The following is an 18,606-nucleotide window of genomic DNA, read 5'->3' as shown; positions in this document are numbered from 1 at the left end:
GTGAATTATGCTCTTTTGGTATTGATTTTGCCTACTTATAGGGATATCGTTCTGCATAGACTTGTGCTTACAGCCAGCTGGAAGGGCTGCAAGAGAAGTGCCTCAGGGTGTCCATCAGTGACCCCCAGATGGTTCAAGAAATAGCATTGTTAGACTCCAAAGAGTTGATGGCTACAGTGCAGGATCACAAGGGTTGAGTGAAGAGACAAAATCACAAGTCTAGGGCAGAAATGCAGAAGACTGTGTTTTATCAGGGGCTATAGACAGCCCCTATGTCAGTGTGTGATCTCACAAACAGTCTTAGTTTAGCTTGGATTCAGGAAATTCATCATTAACTAGTGCTAATGGACATATGAAACGAAAGGAAGGAATGTTAATAAGTAATTGAGTTTATTCTGCTCTTTTATGAGGTTATTCTGCTCTTTTATGTGACTCTCAATTGGAGTCAGGTTTTTTGCATTTTGCGTTCTAATAAAATACTCCTGCTCTGAGATCTGCTTAAAAAATGTGGTTACACTTGCATTGTTGCCAATATGTATACAGAATAGAGCTATGGAAACTGGTCTTCTATGGTCTTAGAGAGCAGTTGTTTTCTTGGAGAGGGCTGTGTTAAAGGGTTTCCTGGTGATCAGATTTTTTCCTCTTTTTACCCTTCAAGTGTCCCCCACTGAGGGGACACCCAGATTGTAACAAGGCAGTTACTCTCCTGTAACCTGTCAGCACAAATAAATCACAGGCAACCTCTTGTTTTTTCCTGATTGTTATATGAGGATATGAAGTGTATTGTCTGTCTCACAGTAGAAGACAGCTTGGAACTCTCCTTTCAGGGAGAAGATGATGTGAAACTTGATATTTTTTTCTTCTATGAAGACGATGACCACATATGGAATGGAGGAACTCAAGCCAAATCGGGCAAGAAATTTAAGTATGAATTCATTTCAAATCTATAGAAGGGAAAACTAGTTGAACAAATTGTTACAGCATCAGATGCTATTATTAAATACTATGTGTTACTGTAATGGCAGTGTTTTAGAAATAGTAGTTACAATAGTTGGCATTTAGCTTTATCCTCCAAGCAAGAAGATGCTTCAGGAAGAGAAGAATTTGTGGAGATTTTGAACAGCAAGGGCTGGAGAAATGGGAAGAGATACAGTGACATTTAAATGTCTCATCAAATTGGTGTTGTATTCAGCATGTCGCCTGCTCTTTGCAAATCTTCAGTAACCTTGGAATCCAGTTGTTAAACAGATGTAATCTGGACTAAGAAAGCACTAGTTTAATAAAAGGGGAATCAAGCTACAATTTTTTTTTCTTTCAGGTACTTGTTTTTAGGTATTTTGTAGCACTGAGGGTTCAGTCATCTATTTGTGTGATTAGGAATTATGGCACGGGGGCTCACCAGTCCTTGCAAAATAACGCAGCTCACTGAGATTCTGCAGTAATGGTCCACAACAATACATTTCACAATAGCATTTCTGCAGTGATATGGACCATTACTCTTAAATGCCTTTGATATTTTTTAAAGTATGTTCCTGTTGTTAAAGTGGTTAGGAAACGTGGAACCCCATTTACAGTATCTTCCTCTTTTCTGTATCAAATATGCAGTTAAATGTAGATTTAAGCATGCAGGTTAAGTTCATGGAGGATAGGTCGATCAGTAGCAGCTAGCGAGGAGAGTCAGGGAGGCAACCCAATGCTCTGGGTATCCCTAAACCTCTGACTGCCAGAAGCTGGGACTGAATGACAGGGGATGGATGACTCAATAATTGCCATGTTCTATTAATTCCCTCTGAAGCATATGGTGGTGTGGCCACTGTTGGGAACAGTATACTGGGCTAGATGGACCATTGGGTCTGACCCAGTATGGTCATTCTTATATTCTTAGTTAAACAGTTAACCGATCAAACTCAGCCTGGATTTTGAGAGTTAGACAGGGTTCTTTCCATCTGATACCTCATCTCCAGTGATAAAGGTTGTGTGTGCCAAAGGTTGTGCCATACTTATGTTGTGACATCCAGTTCCTTGCCAAAGAGCTGATATCTCTTCCAAATTATGTGTGCACCAGTCATTATGGGCATGAAAGCAGCGTTTTTTCTCCCTGCACAAGGCAGGATGCCTCCCATGTGTGAGAATGGATATTGGCTTTGACTTCATGCTCCGTGTTGTGCCCAAGATGCTGCACTCTTGTTAGTGGTGCAGATGTTCCAACTTTCACAGATTAAGACAAAAATATGATTGTTCTAATCCTTTTCTTTTAAGCGGTATTGGAGGGAGGCTGGTGTGGAAGTTTGGTCTGTGATAATTGGGTGTGGTTAGAAAGTAGTCAATATAATGAAACTTGAAATCCTAAAGAGGTGCTTTCTAGGAATAGTAAACTATATCTAATATATATCAAAAAGAGTATGGAAATTAGTCCTCTTGAGGTATGTATATACTTCGAAATTAGGTCGATTTAATAGAAGTCGATTTTTTTTAGAAATTGATTTGATACAGTCGATTATGTGTGACCCCACTAAGCACATTAAGTGAGCAGTGTGTATCCACAGTACTGAGGCTAGCGTCAACTTTCGGAGCATTGCACTGTGGTAGCTATCCCACAGTTCCCACAGTCTCCACCGCCCATTGGAATTCTGGGTTGAGCTCTCAGTGCCTGATAGGGCAAAAACATTGTCGCGGGTGGTTCTGGGTACATGTCATCAGGCCCCCTCTCCCGCCGTAAGAGCAACAGAAAAAAACAGTTTCTCGCCTTTTTTCCTGGGTTACCCATGCAGCCGGCATACCACAGTAAGTATGGAGCTCGCTTAGCTCACTGTCACCATATGTCTCGTGGGTGCTGCTGGCAGACGCGGTTAGGGTGACCAGACGTCCCGATAAAATCAGGACTGTCTCGATATTTATGCAATTTGTCCCAATATTTTGCACTCTGTTTTGTTTTTTTTTTCGCTCCATCGGCGGCCCCCTCAGTGTGTCCCAATATTTTCTTCCTCTCATCTGGTCACCCTAGATGCGGTACTGCAGTGCTGCACAGCAGCATTGCCTTGCCTTGCGGATGGCAGATGGTGCAATACGACTGCTAACCGTTGTCATTGTCCCGTGGGTGCTCCTGGCCAACCTCAGTTAGGTTGGTCTGGGGCGCCTGGGCAGACAGGGTGCTTCTGGCCAGCCTTGGTCGGGGCGGCTCCAGGCCAAGCACGTGCCTGGGACGGCAAGCCATAGGGTGTGCTCTGTCGGTCGCCACGAGGGCAGCAGGCAGGTTGCCTTCAGCGGCTTGCCTGTGGAAGGTCCACTGGTCCTGTGGCTTCGGCGGACCTTCTGCAGACGTGCTGCAGGACCTGGGACCTCCAGCAGGCAAGCCACCAAAGGCAGCCTGCCTGCCCTGCTTGGGGCAGCAAAATACCTAGAGCCGCCCTTGGCCTCGGTGAGGTTGGTCGAAGGAGCCTGGACAAAAATGGGAATGACTCCAGGTCATTCTCTTCTTTAAGTTTCATCTAATGGAGATTCTGTCCTGCCTGGAATATCCTGCCAGCTGGAGGCTTCTGCCTCAGGCTGCTCTCCCAGTCGGCAGCTCCACCCAGTCGCATCTACCCAGCCTGCCCCTTGCTCCCATGGCTCATGAAGCCTGGACAGTAGTAAGGAGCAGTTCAATTATAGGCTGAGCAAGTGCAGAAAGGTGGTAGAATGTGCATTTGGATGTTTAAAAGCTTCCTGGTGCAGTTTACTGACTCAGACCTCAGCGAAACCAATATTCCCATCGTTATTACTGCTTGCTGTGTGCTCCACAATCTCTGTGAGAGTAAGGGGAGGAAGTTTATAGCGGGTGGGAGGTTGATGCAAATCACCTGGCTGCTGATTACGCACAGCCAGACACCAGGGCAGTGAGAAGAGCGCAGCAGAGTGTGCTGCGCATCAGAGAAGCTTTGAAAACCAGTTTCATGACTGGCCAGACTACGGTGTGAAAGTTCTGTTTGTTTCTCCTTGATGAAAACCCGCCCCCCCTTGATTCACTCTACTTCTCTGTAAGCCAGCCACCCTCCCCTCCCCCATTTGATCTCCGCTTGCCCAGGCAATATAATCATTGTTTCAAATTCTTGCATTCTTTATTAATTCGTCACACAAATGAGGGGATAACTGCCAAGGTAGCCTGGGAGGACGGAAGCACAGGGGTGGGGTTGTTGTAGGGGCACCCCCTAGAATGGCATGAAGCTCATCATAGAAGTGGCATATCTGGGGCTCTGATCCAGAGAGGCCGTTTGCCTCTCTGGTTCTTTGGTAGGCTTGCCTGAGCACCTTAAGTTTCACGCAACACTGCTGCGGGTCCCTGTTACAACCTCTGTCCTTCAAGCCCTTGGAGATTTTTTCAAATATTCCGGCATTTCATCTTTTGGAACGGAGTTCAGATAGCACAGATTTGTCTCCCCATGTAGCGATCAGATGCAGGACCTCCCATTCAGTCCATGCTGGAGTTTTTTTTCAGTTCTGGGACTCTATGGTCACCTGTGCTGATGAGCTCTGCATAGTCACCTGTGCTGATCTGCTCGCCACACTGGCCAAACAGGAATTAAAATTCAAAAGTTCACAGGGCTTTTCCTGTCTACCTGGCCAGTGCATCTGAGTTGAGTGCTGTCCAGAGCAGTCACAATGGAGCACTCTGGGATAGCTCCCAGCAAGGTCGATTTCAGCGCTAATCCCCTCATTGGGGAGGATTGTAGAAATCAATTTTAAGAGTCCTTTAAGTCGACAAAAATGGCTTAGTCGTGTGGACAGTTGCAGGGTTAAATTGATCTAACACTGCTAAATTCAACCTAAACTCAGTGTAGACCAGGGCTTGATCAGTAACAGAATGTACCTGTTTAGAATGTCTTAACCTAGCTTCCATTGTATTAAATACCTTCTTAAAAGGAGAGATACAAGGAGAGATTTTTTTTAACAGTTAAACCTTATTATTAATCACTCTTGACTTTAAAGGTTGTGATACCCACCACCATTAGGTGCTTTCACTTCGTTCTTTCAAAATGATTGTGGAACATGGGAGGAAATGGGGTTGGTCAACCAAGACAGACGTTACTCTGTTTAAGTCATGATAGAATCTAATTTTTCAGCTTGGAGTGAGTTTCTAAGAATTGTTATCACTTTAAAAACAGAGCTTCCTACAGTACTGGGCTGCAGATAGGAGAGTTTCTAAACATCAAAGTGACAACTATAGAGTTTAGAAGCTATAGAGTTACTGCTGCAGAAATTAGAAGCTCTATCATAAGTATATACGGAGCTCATATTAACTTTTTATATTCTCGTATCTCTAAGTGACCTCGACTAGGTCTGAGCCCCTGGAACTGTATGGACATACAATAAATGATCTCTGGATTGACTGTTCTTCAAGAATAAGTGGTGATAATACAGTAGAACCTCACAGTTACGGACACCTTGGGAATGGAGGTTGTCTGTAACTCTGAAAAGTTCATAACTCTGAACAAAGCACAGTTTGGGCTCCAAATCCAACAGCTGGCATTCCAAGCAGCAGCTGAGCTCCCTACTCAGCCCCGCATGAGTTTGCAAGCTTGTCCCCTTTGGGCAAGGGTGTGTGTGAGAGAGAAAACAGCATGTCCCCCTCCCGGCTGGGGATGGGGGTAAAAATAGCTTGTCCCCTCCTAGTGGGGAGAGGAAGGGAAGGAGGGGAGAAAGCTGCGCAGACCCCAGCATTGCTCCTGCTCTGCAGACTACAGCTGCCTTGGGCTGGCAGCCACAATGTCTTGCTGTAAGTGACTGCTCTGAAGGTGGGGGTGAGGTGGGGACAAGCAGCCCAGATGTGCCTACCTTTAAGATGCAATACAGGCACAGTACAGTACTTGCTTTTTTTTTTCTTCTCTCCTCCCCCCCCCCCAACCTGCTGCCTGATTGGTTACTTCCAGTTTCACATGGTGTCCAATTGGCTGGTCAGTCCATAACTCTGGTGTTCATGTCTTTGAAGTTCTACAGTACCAGAATTTCTAAGCTTGGGAGTGAATGCTGCAGAATTTAGAAGCTCTGAAGTTACTGTGGTGTAGCAACAACTTAATATCTCACAGTAGAAACAATAAGAAGTATTAGATTTAAATCAGCCAGCTAAACAAGCAAATCACCTTGGGAAATAAACAAAAAAACTTAGCAATAGAGTCAATAGTATTAATAGGAACACTATGAATTTCCTCATTTTCAAACATTAATTTAGTAAAATTTTATTTGAATAATGATAGTTGTGTAATTATTTACAACTGTAAGTATTTTAACAACATTTTTGCCTCTGAATTATAAGGACAGTGCAGCTGGTTGAGCAGCAGTGACTTTTATACTGGCATTTGAGAGACTGTTAATTTGACATCATAGGAGTGTTGTGCCTTAACTAGTGTGTAGTAAGGTTTGTTGCAGACTTCTGTTACGGAACTGGTATGATCAGATAGTGTCATTTTTCCCAGGACTTTGGAGCAGAGCCCGAAGCTGGAGCAGTAGGTTTTTGCCCGGAGCTGGAGTGAACCAATTCAAAAATTTGATTGCTCCAAATCCCTGATTTTTACCACACAGACTAAGTTACCAGTGTAGAATGCTCACCAGTTATTTACATCATACTAGAAGTGATCTTAATGCTTTACAGTCATGAATAAAAGCAGGGTCCCTACTCTAAGAAATGTATAATTTGAATAACCAAAATATAGATGAAGGATGTGGGAAAGGAAAGTATCTGAGCAGTTATGTTTGGCACGTATTGCTTTATTTTTTTAGAATTGTATCTATTTTTCTTGTTGTTATATTTTGTTCTTGTGGAGCTGGTTTCCTAATTTCCACAAGAAATGCCTTGAATAGATGACACTTGTGAGTATGGCCCCAGTCCTGCAAACACATATATTGTGATTAATTTTATGCATGGAATACTCCTGGGGGAATTCTGCACCAAAAAAATGAAACATTCTGCACACAGTATTTTAAAATTCTGAAAGATTCTGCAAATTTTATTTGTCAAAATAACACAATATAATCACACCAGTTTCAATTATTTTGGTAATTTATTTAAAAATACCTGTCAGCAGGTATGTCTGTAACAGTATAGAAAACAAAAAGATCAGGAAATGTTTTTTGACAAATAGATTCCTCACTAGGCATATTAATACAGACTTCTGAATAATAATTTATTTAAACAACAGAACCATATTTCCTGCACCCCTCAAAAGCAGTGCAAAGGCTTAGAGGAGTCAGTGTGGGAGAGGGAAGTAATTGCTGAGAAGGAGCCTGGGTATGAGCTTGTAGGGTTGCTGGGTATGGGTTTGGGAAAAGTATGGAACGGGTTTTTGGGGGGAGTGGGTAAGGATCCCCCATGCAGACCCTGGCTGACCCCTAGCCTCTCCCATTCAGTCAGCCACATCTCCACCTGTCCCCATGTGTCCCTGCACCCCCTTCCCCTGTCCCCATGTGTCTCTGTGCCTCTACTCAGCCAGCCTCCTGTCCCCATGTGGCCTTACACCCTTCCCCCCATTCCAGTATGTCCCTGCACCCCTCAGCCAGCCCCCTCCCCTCATCTCCATGTGTCCCTGCCCCACTCAGCCATAGCCCATCCCCCCTGTAGCTATGCACCCCCTCCCTCTCTGCCCATGTGGCCCTGCACCTCCCTCCCCCCCATGGCCCTGCGCCTCCACTCCATTCAGTCCCTGATCCAGTCTGTCCTCCTCCACTAGTCTTTATGGACCCTTGTATAACCCCCCCGCAGCCCCACGCTGTCTGTCTCCCCATATCCCCTGTCTCCTGACCTGGCCCGACAAGTGCTCTGAAGAAGACACTGCAGCCTCTTTCTCTTCCCTATCCTAGCTGGGGCTGGCTGGGAACAGCTGCTGTGTTCTGATGCTACAGCGCCCTCTGGTGGGCATAAGGTGGAACTGCAGCAACTCTTCAGCAGCAGCTTTTTTCTGCAAAAAAATAATATATATGCGCACGGCACATGTGCTGCTCCTGGGGCTGCTTGACTACTATTTGTCCAGGTCAGCTTGTAGGGTTACACTCTAACCCGAAGTAACTGGCCCTGGGTTTGTATCACACGTCAGTGACAAAGTTGGAAGTAGATCCTAAGCTCCCTGTCCTGTAGCTTCTCCATTGGATCACCTGGGCATTGCTGGTATATCTCATTCTACCACAGGTGTGAGAAGAGGGGGGGGCATTCTGCATAGTCTGGCAACTCGTTATTGCTTCAATGCCCCATGGCAGGTTTGGTTTTCTTTGTGATTTGTATTTTTAAAGGCATTGCATCTGCAGCGAAGCAATCAGGGAGCGCATATTGAGCATGTAGCCATAATAAAACTCCATCTTCAAAGCACATGACAAGTAGTCATGACTGGAGTACAGGTATTGAAGGCTATGTGCTGTTTAGGAAAGATAGAAATAAAGGCAAAGGTGGTGGAGTAGCATTATATATCAATGATGAGGGTAACTGTAAAGAAATAAGAAGTGATGGAATGGATAAGACAGAGTCTATCTGGGCAAAAATCACATTGGGAAAGAAAGCTACTAGAGCCTTCCCTGGGATAGTGCTTGGGGTGTGCTGCAGACCGCCAGGATCTGATTGGGTTATGGCTAGAGGCCTCTCTAATGTTTTTGATGAAGTAAACACTAATGGGAATTGTGTGATCATGGGAAACTTTAACTTCCCAGATATAGACTGGAGGACAAGTGCTAGTAACAATAATAGGGCTCAGATTTTTCTGGATGTGGTAGCTGATGGATTTCTTCACCAAGTAGTTGATGAACCAACAAGAGGGGATGCCATTTTAGATTTGGTTATGGTGAGTAGTGAGGCCCTCATAGAAGAAATGGTTGTAGGGGACAGGTTCGAGTGATCATGAGCTAATTCAGTTCAAACTAGATGGAAGGATAAACAAAAATAGATCTGGGACTAGGACTTTTATTTCAGAAGGTCTAACTTTAAAGAATTAAGGAAATTAATTAGGGAAGTGGATTGGACTGAAGGACTTCTGGATCTAAAGGCAGAGGAGGCCTGGAATTACTTTAAGTCAAAGTTGCAGAAACTATCAGAAGCCTGCATCCCAAGAAAGGGGGGAAAAATCATAGGCAGGAGTTGTAGACCAGGCTGGATGAGCAAGCATCTCAGAGAAGTGATTAAGAAAAAGCAGAAAGCCTACAAGGAGAGGAAGATGGGAGGGATTAGCAAGGAAAGCTACCTTATTGAGGTCAGAACATGTAGGAATGAAGTGAGAAAGGCTAAAAGCCATGTAGAGTTGGACCTTGCAAAGGGAATTAAAACCAATGGTAAAAGATTCTATAGCCATATAAATGAGAAGAAAACAAAGAAAGAAGAAGTGAAACCGCTAAACACTGAGGATTGAGTGGAGGTTAAAGATAATCTAGGCATGACCCAATATCTAAATAAATACTTTGCCTGAGTCTTTAACAAGGCTAATGAGGATCTTGGGGATAATGGTAGGATGTCAAATGGGAATGAGGATATGGAGGTAGATATTACCACATCCGAGGTAGAAGCCAAACTCGAACAGCTTAATGGGACAAAATCGTACGGCCCAGATAATCTTCATCCAAGAATATTAACGGAACTGGCACATGAAATTGCAAGTCCATTAGCAAGAATTTTTAATGAATCAGTAAACTCAGGGGTTATACCGTACGACTGGAGAATTGCTAACATAGTTCCTATTTTTAAGAAAGGGAAAAAAAAGTGATCCGAGTAACTATAGGCCTGTTAGTTTGACATCTGTAGTATGTAAGGTCTTGGAAAAAATTTTGAAGGAGAAAGTAGTTAAGGACATTGAGGTCAGTGGTAATTGGGACAAAATACAACATGGTTTTACAAAAGGTAGATTGTGCCAAACCAACCTGATCTCCTTCTTTGAGAAGGTAACAGATTTTTTAGACCAAGGAAACGCAGTGGATCTAATTTACCTTGATTTCATTAAGGCATTTGACGCGGTTCCACATGGGAAATTATAGTTAAATTGGAGAAGATGAGGATCAGTGTGAAAATTGAAAGGTGGATAAGGAACTGGTTAAAGGGGAGACTACAACAGATCATACTGAAAGGTGAACTGTCAGGCTGGAAGGAGGTTACTATTGGAGTTCCTCAGGGATCGGTTTTGGGACCAATCTTATTTCATCCTTTTATTACTGACTTTGGCACAAAAAGTGGAAATGTACTAATAAAGTTTGTGGATGACACAAAGCTGAGAGGTATTACTAACACAGAGAAGGACTGGGATATCCTACAGGAAGATCTAGATGACTTTGTAAACTGGAGTAATAGTAATAGGATGAAATTTAATAGTGAAAAGTGCAAGGTCATGCATTTAGGGATTAATAACAAGAATTTTAGTTATAAATTGGGGACACATTAGCTGGAAGTAACTGAGGAGGAGAAGGGCCTCGGAGTATTGGTTGATCACGGGATGACTATGAGCCGCCAATGTGATATAGCCGTTAAAAAAGCTAATGTGATTTTAGGATGCATCAGGCGAGGTATTTCCAGCAAAGATAAGGAGGTGTTAGTACTGTTATATGAGGCACTGGTGAGACCTCATCTAGAATACTGTGTGCAGTTCTGGTCTCCCATGTTTAAGAAGGATGAATTCAAACTGGAACAGGTTCAGAAACGGGCTACTAGGATGATCTGAGGAATGGAAAACCTGTCTTATGAAAGGAGACTCAAAGAGCTTGGCTTGTTTAGCCTAACCAAAAGAAGGTTGAGGGGGGATATGATTGCTCTTCATAAATATGTCAGAGGGATTAATATTAGGGAGGGAGAGGAATTATTTAAGCTTAGTACCAATTTGGACACAAGAACAAATGGATATAAACTGGACACCAGGAAGTTTAGACTTGATATTAGACGAAGGTTTCTAACGATTAGAGGAGTGAAGTTCTGGAACAGCCTTCCAAGGGGAGTAGTGAGGGCAAAAGACATATCTGGCTTTAAGACTAAGCTTGATAAGTTTATGGAGGGGATGGTATGATGGGATAGCCTAATTTTGGCAATTAATTTGGCAATTGATCTTTGATTATCAGCAGGTAAATATGCCCAGTGGTCTGTGATGGGATGTTAGATGGATTGGGATCTGAGTTACCACAGAGAATTCTTTCCTGGGTGCTGGCTGGTGAGTCTTGCCTATGTGCTCAGGGTTTTAACTGTAAAAGCAGCAAAGAGTCCTGTGGCACCTTATAGACTAACAGACGTTGATCGCCATATTTGCGGTCGGGAAGGAATTTTACTCCAGGGCAGATTGGCAGAGGCCCTGGAGGTTTTTGGCCTTCCTCTGCAGCATGGGGCACGGGTCACTTGCTGGAGGATTCTCTGCAGCTTGAGGTCTTCAAACCACAATTTGAGGACTTCAATAACTCAGACATAGGTTAGGGGTTAGTTACAGAAGTGGATGGGTGAGATTCTGTGGCCTGCATTGTGCAGGAGGTCAGACTAGATGATCATAATGGTCCCTTCTGACCTTAAAGTCTGTGAGTCACTTGACAATCATTAACTAGTTAATCCTCACAACATATCTGTAAGGTGAATTACCCCTATTTCACAGATAGGAAACAAAAGTGGGGAGGTTAAGTGACTCACCCAAAGTCATGCAGCAAATCATGGACAGGGAAAGAATTTAAATGCAGATGTCCCTGACTCTGTCTTATGCCCTGGCCACCGTACACAATCTGTACTCCTTCATAATTTTCAAAATCAAATGGTGTAGTGGCTGCCAAGGTTTTGTTTACTGAATATCATACCTATCTTTGAGTCTTAACTTTTGTGTTCTCTTATTGTAACATAGGTACCTGTTTCCCAAGTTTACACTGTGTTGGACTGAGTTTGTAGAACTGAAGGTACATGTGCCTTGTGAAACTCTCCGATATGTCGAAGCCAACTACGGCAAGGACTGGAAGGTACCTGTGAAGGTGTGGGACTGGAAAAGCTCTCCATCCAATGTGCAGTATAATGGGATGTGGCCTGTTGATGAATGGGATGATGTCATTCAAGTCTACTGATCACATGGATGTAACCAGGATTTGTTTGGTACCATCGGACTTATCCATGCTTAATTTTCCTCACCCCAAGATGTCGAGATCAGTTTTCTGATCCGTTTTCATCCATTTCCTAAGGAGAACTTGAATCTTTATTGGCATAATAGGTGGTGTGTGTACTTCTCGTGACACTTGTATCTGGCAGTCTCTGTGACAGCTAAAGGAAGAGAATGAGGGTAGTATGTGTGAACTGAGACGACTAGCTGAGAGGAAAGAGGTACAAAAGAAATATAAGAAAGATTGAAGTGGGAATATAGGTAGGAAAAAATTAAACTTGAACCCAGACCAAATGGCTCAGCATGCTTTGTCTCATGGGGGGAAATTCAGCACTGAAATACTAGAGTGGTGGGTACCACAGAAATACCTTACACAGATAGATGAATTGATCTAAAGCATCCCCTAGCGGTTGTGGCAGTCAGTCTGACTTCAGAGGTCACTGGAATGTTGTCCAGGTACTCAGAGCAGGAGTGACTGCTTTGTGAAGGGGCACAACTAAGATAGTGAGGGATACAAAGGTAGCCCTGGATGAAAAGGTGGGGTAAGACACTGAAGAGTCCTATCCACATCAGAGGAGGTGTGGGCTTTCCTAATATCATGCCCTTGGGAAAACCTGAGCTTAGGGTTCAGTTAAGAGAAGTAGAGACATTTTCTATTAACCACTTTGTGTAGCTGTGTCAGGGAATGCTATCTGCTGTTTATTTTTTTAACATGGAGCCATATGCTATAGGAGGACACTTCGTATAAAAGGAAAGTCCAGAATTCTGATCGTTGATGCTCTAAACCATGGGTCTCAAGTAACCTGGGAGTTGTAAACAGATTTTATGGGGTCATAATCACCCTCCCTTTCTTTAGAGTTAGATAGGAGTGGAGTACTGAAACTTCTTTATTGTTGTAACCTGGGGTCCTGGTCTGGAGGAGATTGAGAGTCACTACCCTCATCTTTTGAGTGTAAACCCCAGGCTGTTAATTTGTATACAGCTGCCAACTCCTCCCTCAGATTTACAACTGTGTAACCTAAAGGCTACTGCTGGTGTGTCACTGGATTTAAAAATCTCACAACTGTATCTCCTCTCATTGCTACTTGCATTTTTGGTCAGTTCAGTAAACTTTCTTGTATTTCGTTTTGGGGATGGATTGCTGAATAGCTTCTGTCTGAATCTGTGCTTGAATCCATTTAGCAAGATGGATCTCGAGTATTCCCAAAGTGAAGCTAAATGACCCTGATTTGTTCAGTTCCTTCTCAGTGGGCAAGTCAAGAGTTCTGGGGTTGTTAATGAAATGTGAATACCAAATGTACTGGCACTAACCCTGGAGCACTCATAGTGCCAATGTCAAGGAGTTAAGCAGTTTTGATGCTTTCATATCTGTGTATAATAAGGCTGTAGTCCAGATTTCCTTCCTGGATTATGATGGTTATCTACAAGTCACAGCTTTTTTGTCAGTTACTGGCAATAGGACAAATCTTTGTTTTGTATTCAGTTGATACATAAATACTGAATTTTTCAGGTATTTCTATCCAAGTTAATACAATTTTGAGTAGCTAACGCAGCTGCATCTGAGTGACTGTTTTACTGCTGTATCATTCCAGGTGCACTCTGGGGCTTCGCTGGTATTTACAGAGTGCACGACACACTTCATTCCTGCCAACTCTCCTAGTTCCAGAACTCTCCTGCCACTGAATACTGCAGTAAATAATTCAGAATTTGGCAAGTACTTTAAAAAATGGATTTATCACATCCTTAATTACTACTGGCTTTTTAAACACTACAAAAACGGTGTTTTTTGTCAAATTGGGGAGGGGAAGAGGTTAAATCCTAGTAATGTTTTTACTTGATGAGGTGAGGCACTGAATCTGGGAAGGGATGAGTTTTCATGTGGTACTTTTTTCATTCTTTTTTGTTGTTGTTGCATATGGCCTAAAGCTAATCTCCTTTTGATGGTTTTATTATTCAGAGCTCTGTGTTAAGCAGCACTATGCTATTAAATAAGGTACAGTTGCTCTCTATTTTTGGAATGGAAAGATAAGATAGTGTCAGGATAGAAAATGTGCAATCCTGTCACAAGTCTGTGATTTTATATTTGTAAATGGAAAGGCTAGTAGCAAAAACAAAAATGCTCATCCCCTAAGCAGAATAGAATGTTTTAAATATCTGACTGCAATACTGTATATATGTGTGTGTGTGTGTGTGTGTGTGGATGTGGGTGTGTGTGTGTTTAACTTATTGTCCAGGCTGTTAAAATCTTCAGAAGAAATGTATTCTTTAACACTGAGAACGGCCATGTCTACACTACCACTTATGTCGACAAAACTTACGTCGCTCAGGGTGTGAAAAAAACACCCCTAGAAGCAACAGAAGTTTCACTGGCCTAAGTGCCGGTATGCACAGCGCTATGTTGGCGGAGAGTTTTCTCGATGACATTGCTCCTGCCACTCGTTGAGGTAATTTTAGTATGTCTCTGGGAGAGCAGCTACTCCAGCACTCTTCCAGTGGTGCAGCTGCATTGGCACAGCTGTGCAGCTCTAATCTCGCTAGTGTAGACATGGCCTGAATGAATGAGTTTAATTTTTCACTCAGTTGGCTAATGGTACAATTACGTTTTGTTATCTAGGGCAGCATTTTTAACATACTGTTCAGTGTTACTGTGGAATAACTTGATGAGGAATGTTTTTTATTTTTGTTTTTCTAAACTGTTTATTGACCATGTTTACCTGAAACTTTTATTTTAATAAACTCTATGAAAACAATGTTGTTGTTTGTATGGAATACTAGAAATGATTTACTGTATCTGAGAAATAGGTGACATTATTATTATTGGATTAGATTCTCCCTTTACTTACACTGGTACAATTCCACTGACGTCACTGTGCTTGCACAGGTGTATGTGAGGGAAAAATTTGTGCCACCTTACCCAGCTCCTGCTGCAAACCTTTCTGACATTCCCTGATTTATTTACCCATTCTTGTCACTTACCTGCAGCCCTTTCTTTATGTAGTTGCTATGCCCACGTGAGAGTGCAGAAGGGCAATAGCAAGAGTAAACTCACATTTGTCAGAAATTTGGTAGCTTTTTAGCGATATCTGCACACTTTGCTCCACCTATAGAACTCTCTTGGTCTGCTTTCTTTACTTGTGAGCCTATTTTTTTCTTCCAGCAATATAAAGTCTAAACTTATTACAACAAATGCCACATGGTGAAACAACATAAGGAAAGAGGCAGAAGATTCTGGAAGAACCATGGGCAAAACCAGAAGCAGCAAACAAATATACCAGGGCAGGTTTGAACCCAGGATGTAGTTGCATCCATTTTGCAGAATATTTCTAGGGGTCCTCCTTGAGAAATAGCTTATTGTAGCTTCCCCTTCAGAAAATGGTTCCTCTGATGATAGATCAGATCATGTCTTCAACAGACACACAGTAAGATAGAAAAGTAGAAAATTAATGGTACATTATACTCAAACTGGAATCATTTCCTGCTGCCTTATCCTGTTATGCATCTGGCTTACCCTGTCATGCTGGAGATGATTTGTAGCTGTGCTTAGATCACCCCACGCAGTGTGTTGCTCTTGCTGTCGCGTAAGCTTGACAACCAGAGCCAGCGTGACAAAATTAATTCCTTGATACTGGAAGTCACATTTTCTGATGTTAGTGATCTATGCAAACGCCAAATGCAGATCTTGGACTATTGTAATAGTATTTTTCATCACTACTGAGTAAATGGCAGGCTTAAAAATCTCCATTTATTCTGTTATGAAGCACTTAATTGTGGGGGAGGCACACACAATCTAATCTCAGATGCATTTTTGACTTTGCAGATTTGTTCTCTTTTGATTTGTTCTCGCTAACTAAAAAGCCCACCTTATTTTTTAAAATGAAAATTTTTGTAGGCTGCATGGTGTGGTTCTGATCTCACTGCAACAGTGAGAGTGCTTAATCCTGCAAGGTGCCAAGTACTCTGGCCCTGATCCTGCAAAGCATTTAGGCACAGCTTAACTTTAAGCATTGGAATAGTCCTGTTGAAGATGTAGCCCGGTGGGATTCTTGGACAAGAAACAGGTGGGTTGGTTTTTTTTGGTTGACTGTGCAAGACCATCCATCGTGAGATCTCACACCAGTCTGTGCTCATTAAAAGTCATTAGTGGATTCCGGATATTGAGTTGAAAATATAAATAAAAAGGGATATAGAACTAATATGCAGAAGTTGATAAATACAAGGAAAATCACTAGTTATCTTTTTAAATATTTAAGTAAATTTACCTGTTGCACCTGTTAATATCCATGGATATGTATCTACAGGATGGGTCTAGTATTGATAACAGGATGTATGTCTCAGCTCTAACTTCAAAGAGGCTACTCATGTGAGTAAAGTGAAACGTTCTGGATCTAGTCAGGAAGAACCTTGTATGTAGAATCTGGGTATTAGTTTGATATAAATTTAATGCACAAATATTTTTATATAATCTTTTGTTCAATCCCTGATTTTAGATGTCATTTCTTCACACTTTATTCCATTTCTGGATGAGTTAGCTGCATTTAACGCCAATATTTAAAAAGGGCTCTAGAAGTGATCCCGGCAATTACAGACTGGTAAGTCTAATGTCGGTACTGGGCAAATTAATCGAAACAATAGTTAAGAATAAAATTGTCAGACACATAGAAAAACATAAGGTGTTGAGCAATAGTCAACATGGTTTCTGTAAAGGGAAATCGTGTCTTACTAATCTGTTAGAGTTCTTTGAAGGGGTCAACAAACATGTGGACATAGTGTACTTAGATTTCCAGAAAGTCTTTGACAAGGTCCCTCACCAAAGGCTCTTACGTAAATTAAGCTGTCATGGGATAAAAGGGAAGGTCCTTTCATGGATTGAGAACTGGTTAAAAGACAGAGAACAAAGGGTAGGAATTAATGGTAAATTCTTAGAATGGAGAGGGGTAACTAGTGGTGTTCCCCAAGGGTCAGTCCTAGGACCAATCCTATTCAATTTATTCATAAATGATCTGGAGAAAGGGGTAAAGAGTGAGGTGGCAAAGTTTGCAGATGATACTAAACTGCTCAAGATAGTTAAGACCAAAGCAGACTGTGAAGAACTTCAAAAAGATCTCACAAAACTAAGTGATTGGGCAACAAAACGGCAAATGAAATTTAATGTGGATAAATGTAAAGTAATGCACATTGGAAAAAATAACCCCAACTATACATACAATATGATTGGGACTAATTTAGCTACAACGAGTTAGGAAAAAGATCTTGGCATCATCGTGGATAGTTCTCTGAAGATGTCCACGCAGTGTGCAGAGGCGGTCAAAAAAGAAAACAAGATGTTAGGAATCATTAAAAAGGGGATAGAGAATAAGACTGAGAATATATTAATGCCCTTATATAAATCCATGGTACACTCACATCTCAAATACTGTGTACAGATGTGGTCTCCTCACCTCAAAAAAGATATTCTAGCACTAGAAAAGGTTCAGAAAATGGCAACTAAAATGATTAGGGGTTTGGAGAGGGTCCCATACGAGAAAAGATTAAAGAGGCTAGGCCTCTTCAGCTTGGAAAAGAGGAGACTAAGGGGGGATATGATAGAGGTATATAAAATCATGAGTGATGTTGAAAAAGTGGATAAGGCAAAGTTATTTACTTATTCCCATAATACAAGAACTAGGGGTCACCAAATGAAATTAATAGGTAGCAGGTTTAAAACAAATAAAAGGAAGTTCTTCTTCACCCAGCGCACAGTCAACTTGTGGAACTCCTTACCTGAGGAGGTTGTGAAGGCTGGGACTATAACAATGTTTAAAAGGGAACTGGATAAATTCATGGTGGCGAAGTCCATAAATGGCTATTAGCCAGGATGGGTAAAGAAAGGTGTCCCTAGCCTCTGTTCATCAGATGATGGAGATGGATGGCAGGAGAGAGATCACTTGATCATTGCCTGTTAGCTCACTCCCTCTGGGGCACCTGGCATTGGCCACTGTCGGTAGACAGATACTGGGCTAGATGGATCTTTGGTCTGACCCAGTACGGCCATTCTTATGTTCTTATTTTGATCAACATCTGAAACTGCAGCACTGTGTGACTTGTAGATTTTTTTTTAATTGTATTTGTGTTACGTACGCTCCTAGAGACCCCAACCAAGATTGGAGCCTGATTGTGCTAGGTGCACTGTCCAAACAAGTTGTCAGAAACAGGCTGCTGCAATCTAGATAGACAAGTCAGAAAAAGAGGGAGGGGGAAAGAGGCACAGAAAGGTGAAGCCACTTGCCCATGGTCACATAACAGGTCAGTGACAGCTGGAAATAGATCCTAGGGCCTGGGTCTCATTCCAGTGGACCATACTTTCCTTAACTTGTTTTTTAATAGTTATTCCTAGAATTCCACACTGTCATTTTGAAAATACTGTGCTATTTACTTTATTCTGCCTGTTGGCTGAAAGTTAGCATTTGTCATTAAATGATGTCCTATATTTGTTTTACTGTACATTTTGACTGTTTGTCTAAATGTGTCTATCTCTGCTGTCTTTCATTTCAGTTTTACTGATAAAGTCATAGCATAA

At 42.2% G+C, this 18,606-nt stretch overlaps 1 protein-coding gene across 1 annotated transcript in view; it reads left to right on the top strand.

Moving 5' to 3' along the window:
- FKTN (fukutin) overlaps window positions 1–14,800 on the top strand; it is a 45,280-nt gene extending 30,480 nt beyond the window's left edge. The window contains 2 exon segments of the mRNA XM_030565870.1: window positions 799–925; window positions 11,805–14,800. Of these exon segments, the coding sequence (XP_030421730.1) occupies window positions 799–925; window positions 11,805–12,018 (341 nt within the window). The 3' untranslated portion in view covers window positions 12,019–14,800.
- Window positions 14,801–18,606: the final 3,806 nt, after the last annotated feature.

Source organism: Gopherus evgoodei, chromosome 6 (assembly GCF_007399415.2).
Source record: "Gopherus evgoodei ecotype Sinaloan lineage chromosome 6, rGopEvg1_v1.p, whole genome shotgun sequence".
Classification (NCBI taxonomy): Eukaryota; Metazoa; Chordata; order Testudines; family Testudinidae; genus Gopherus; species Gopherus evgoodei.
The sequence above is the reverse complement of the archived record's forward strand: the minus strand, read 5'-3'. Positions and strand labels throughout refer to the sequence as shown.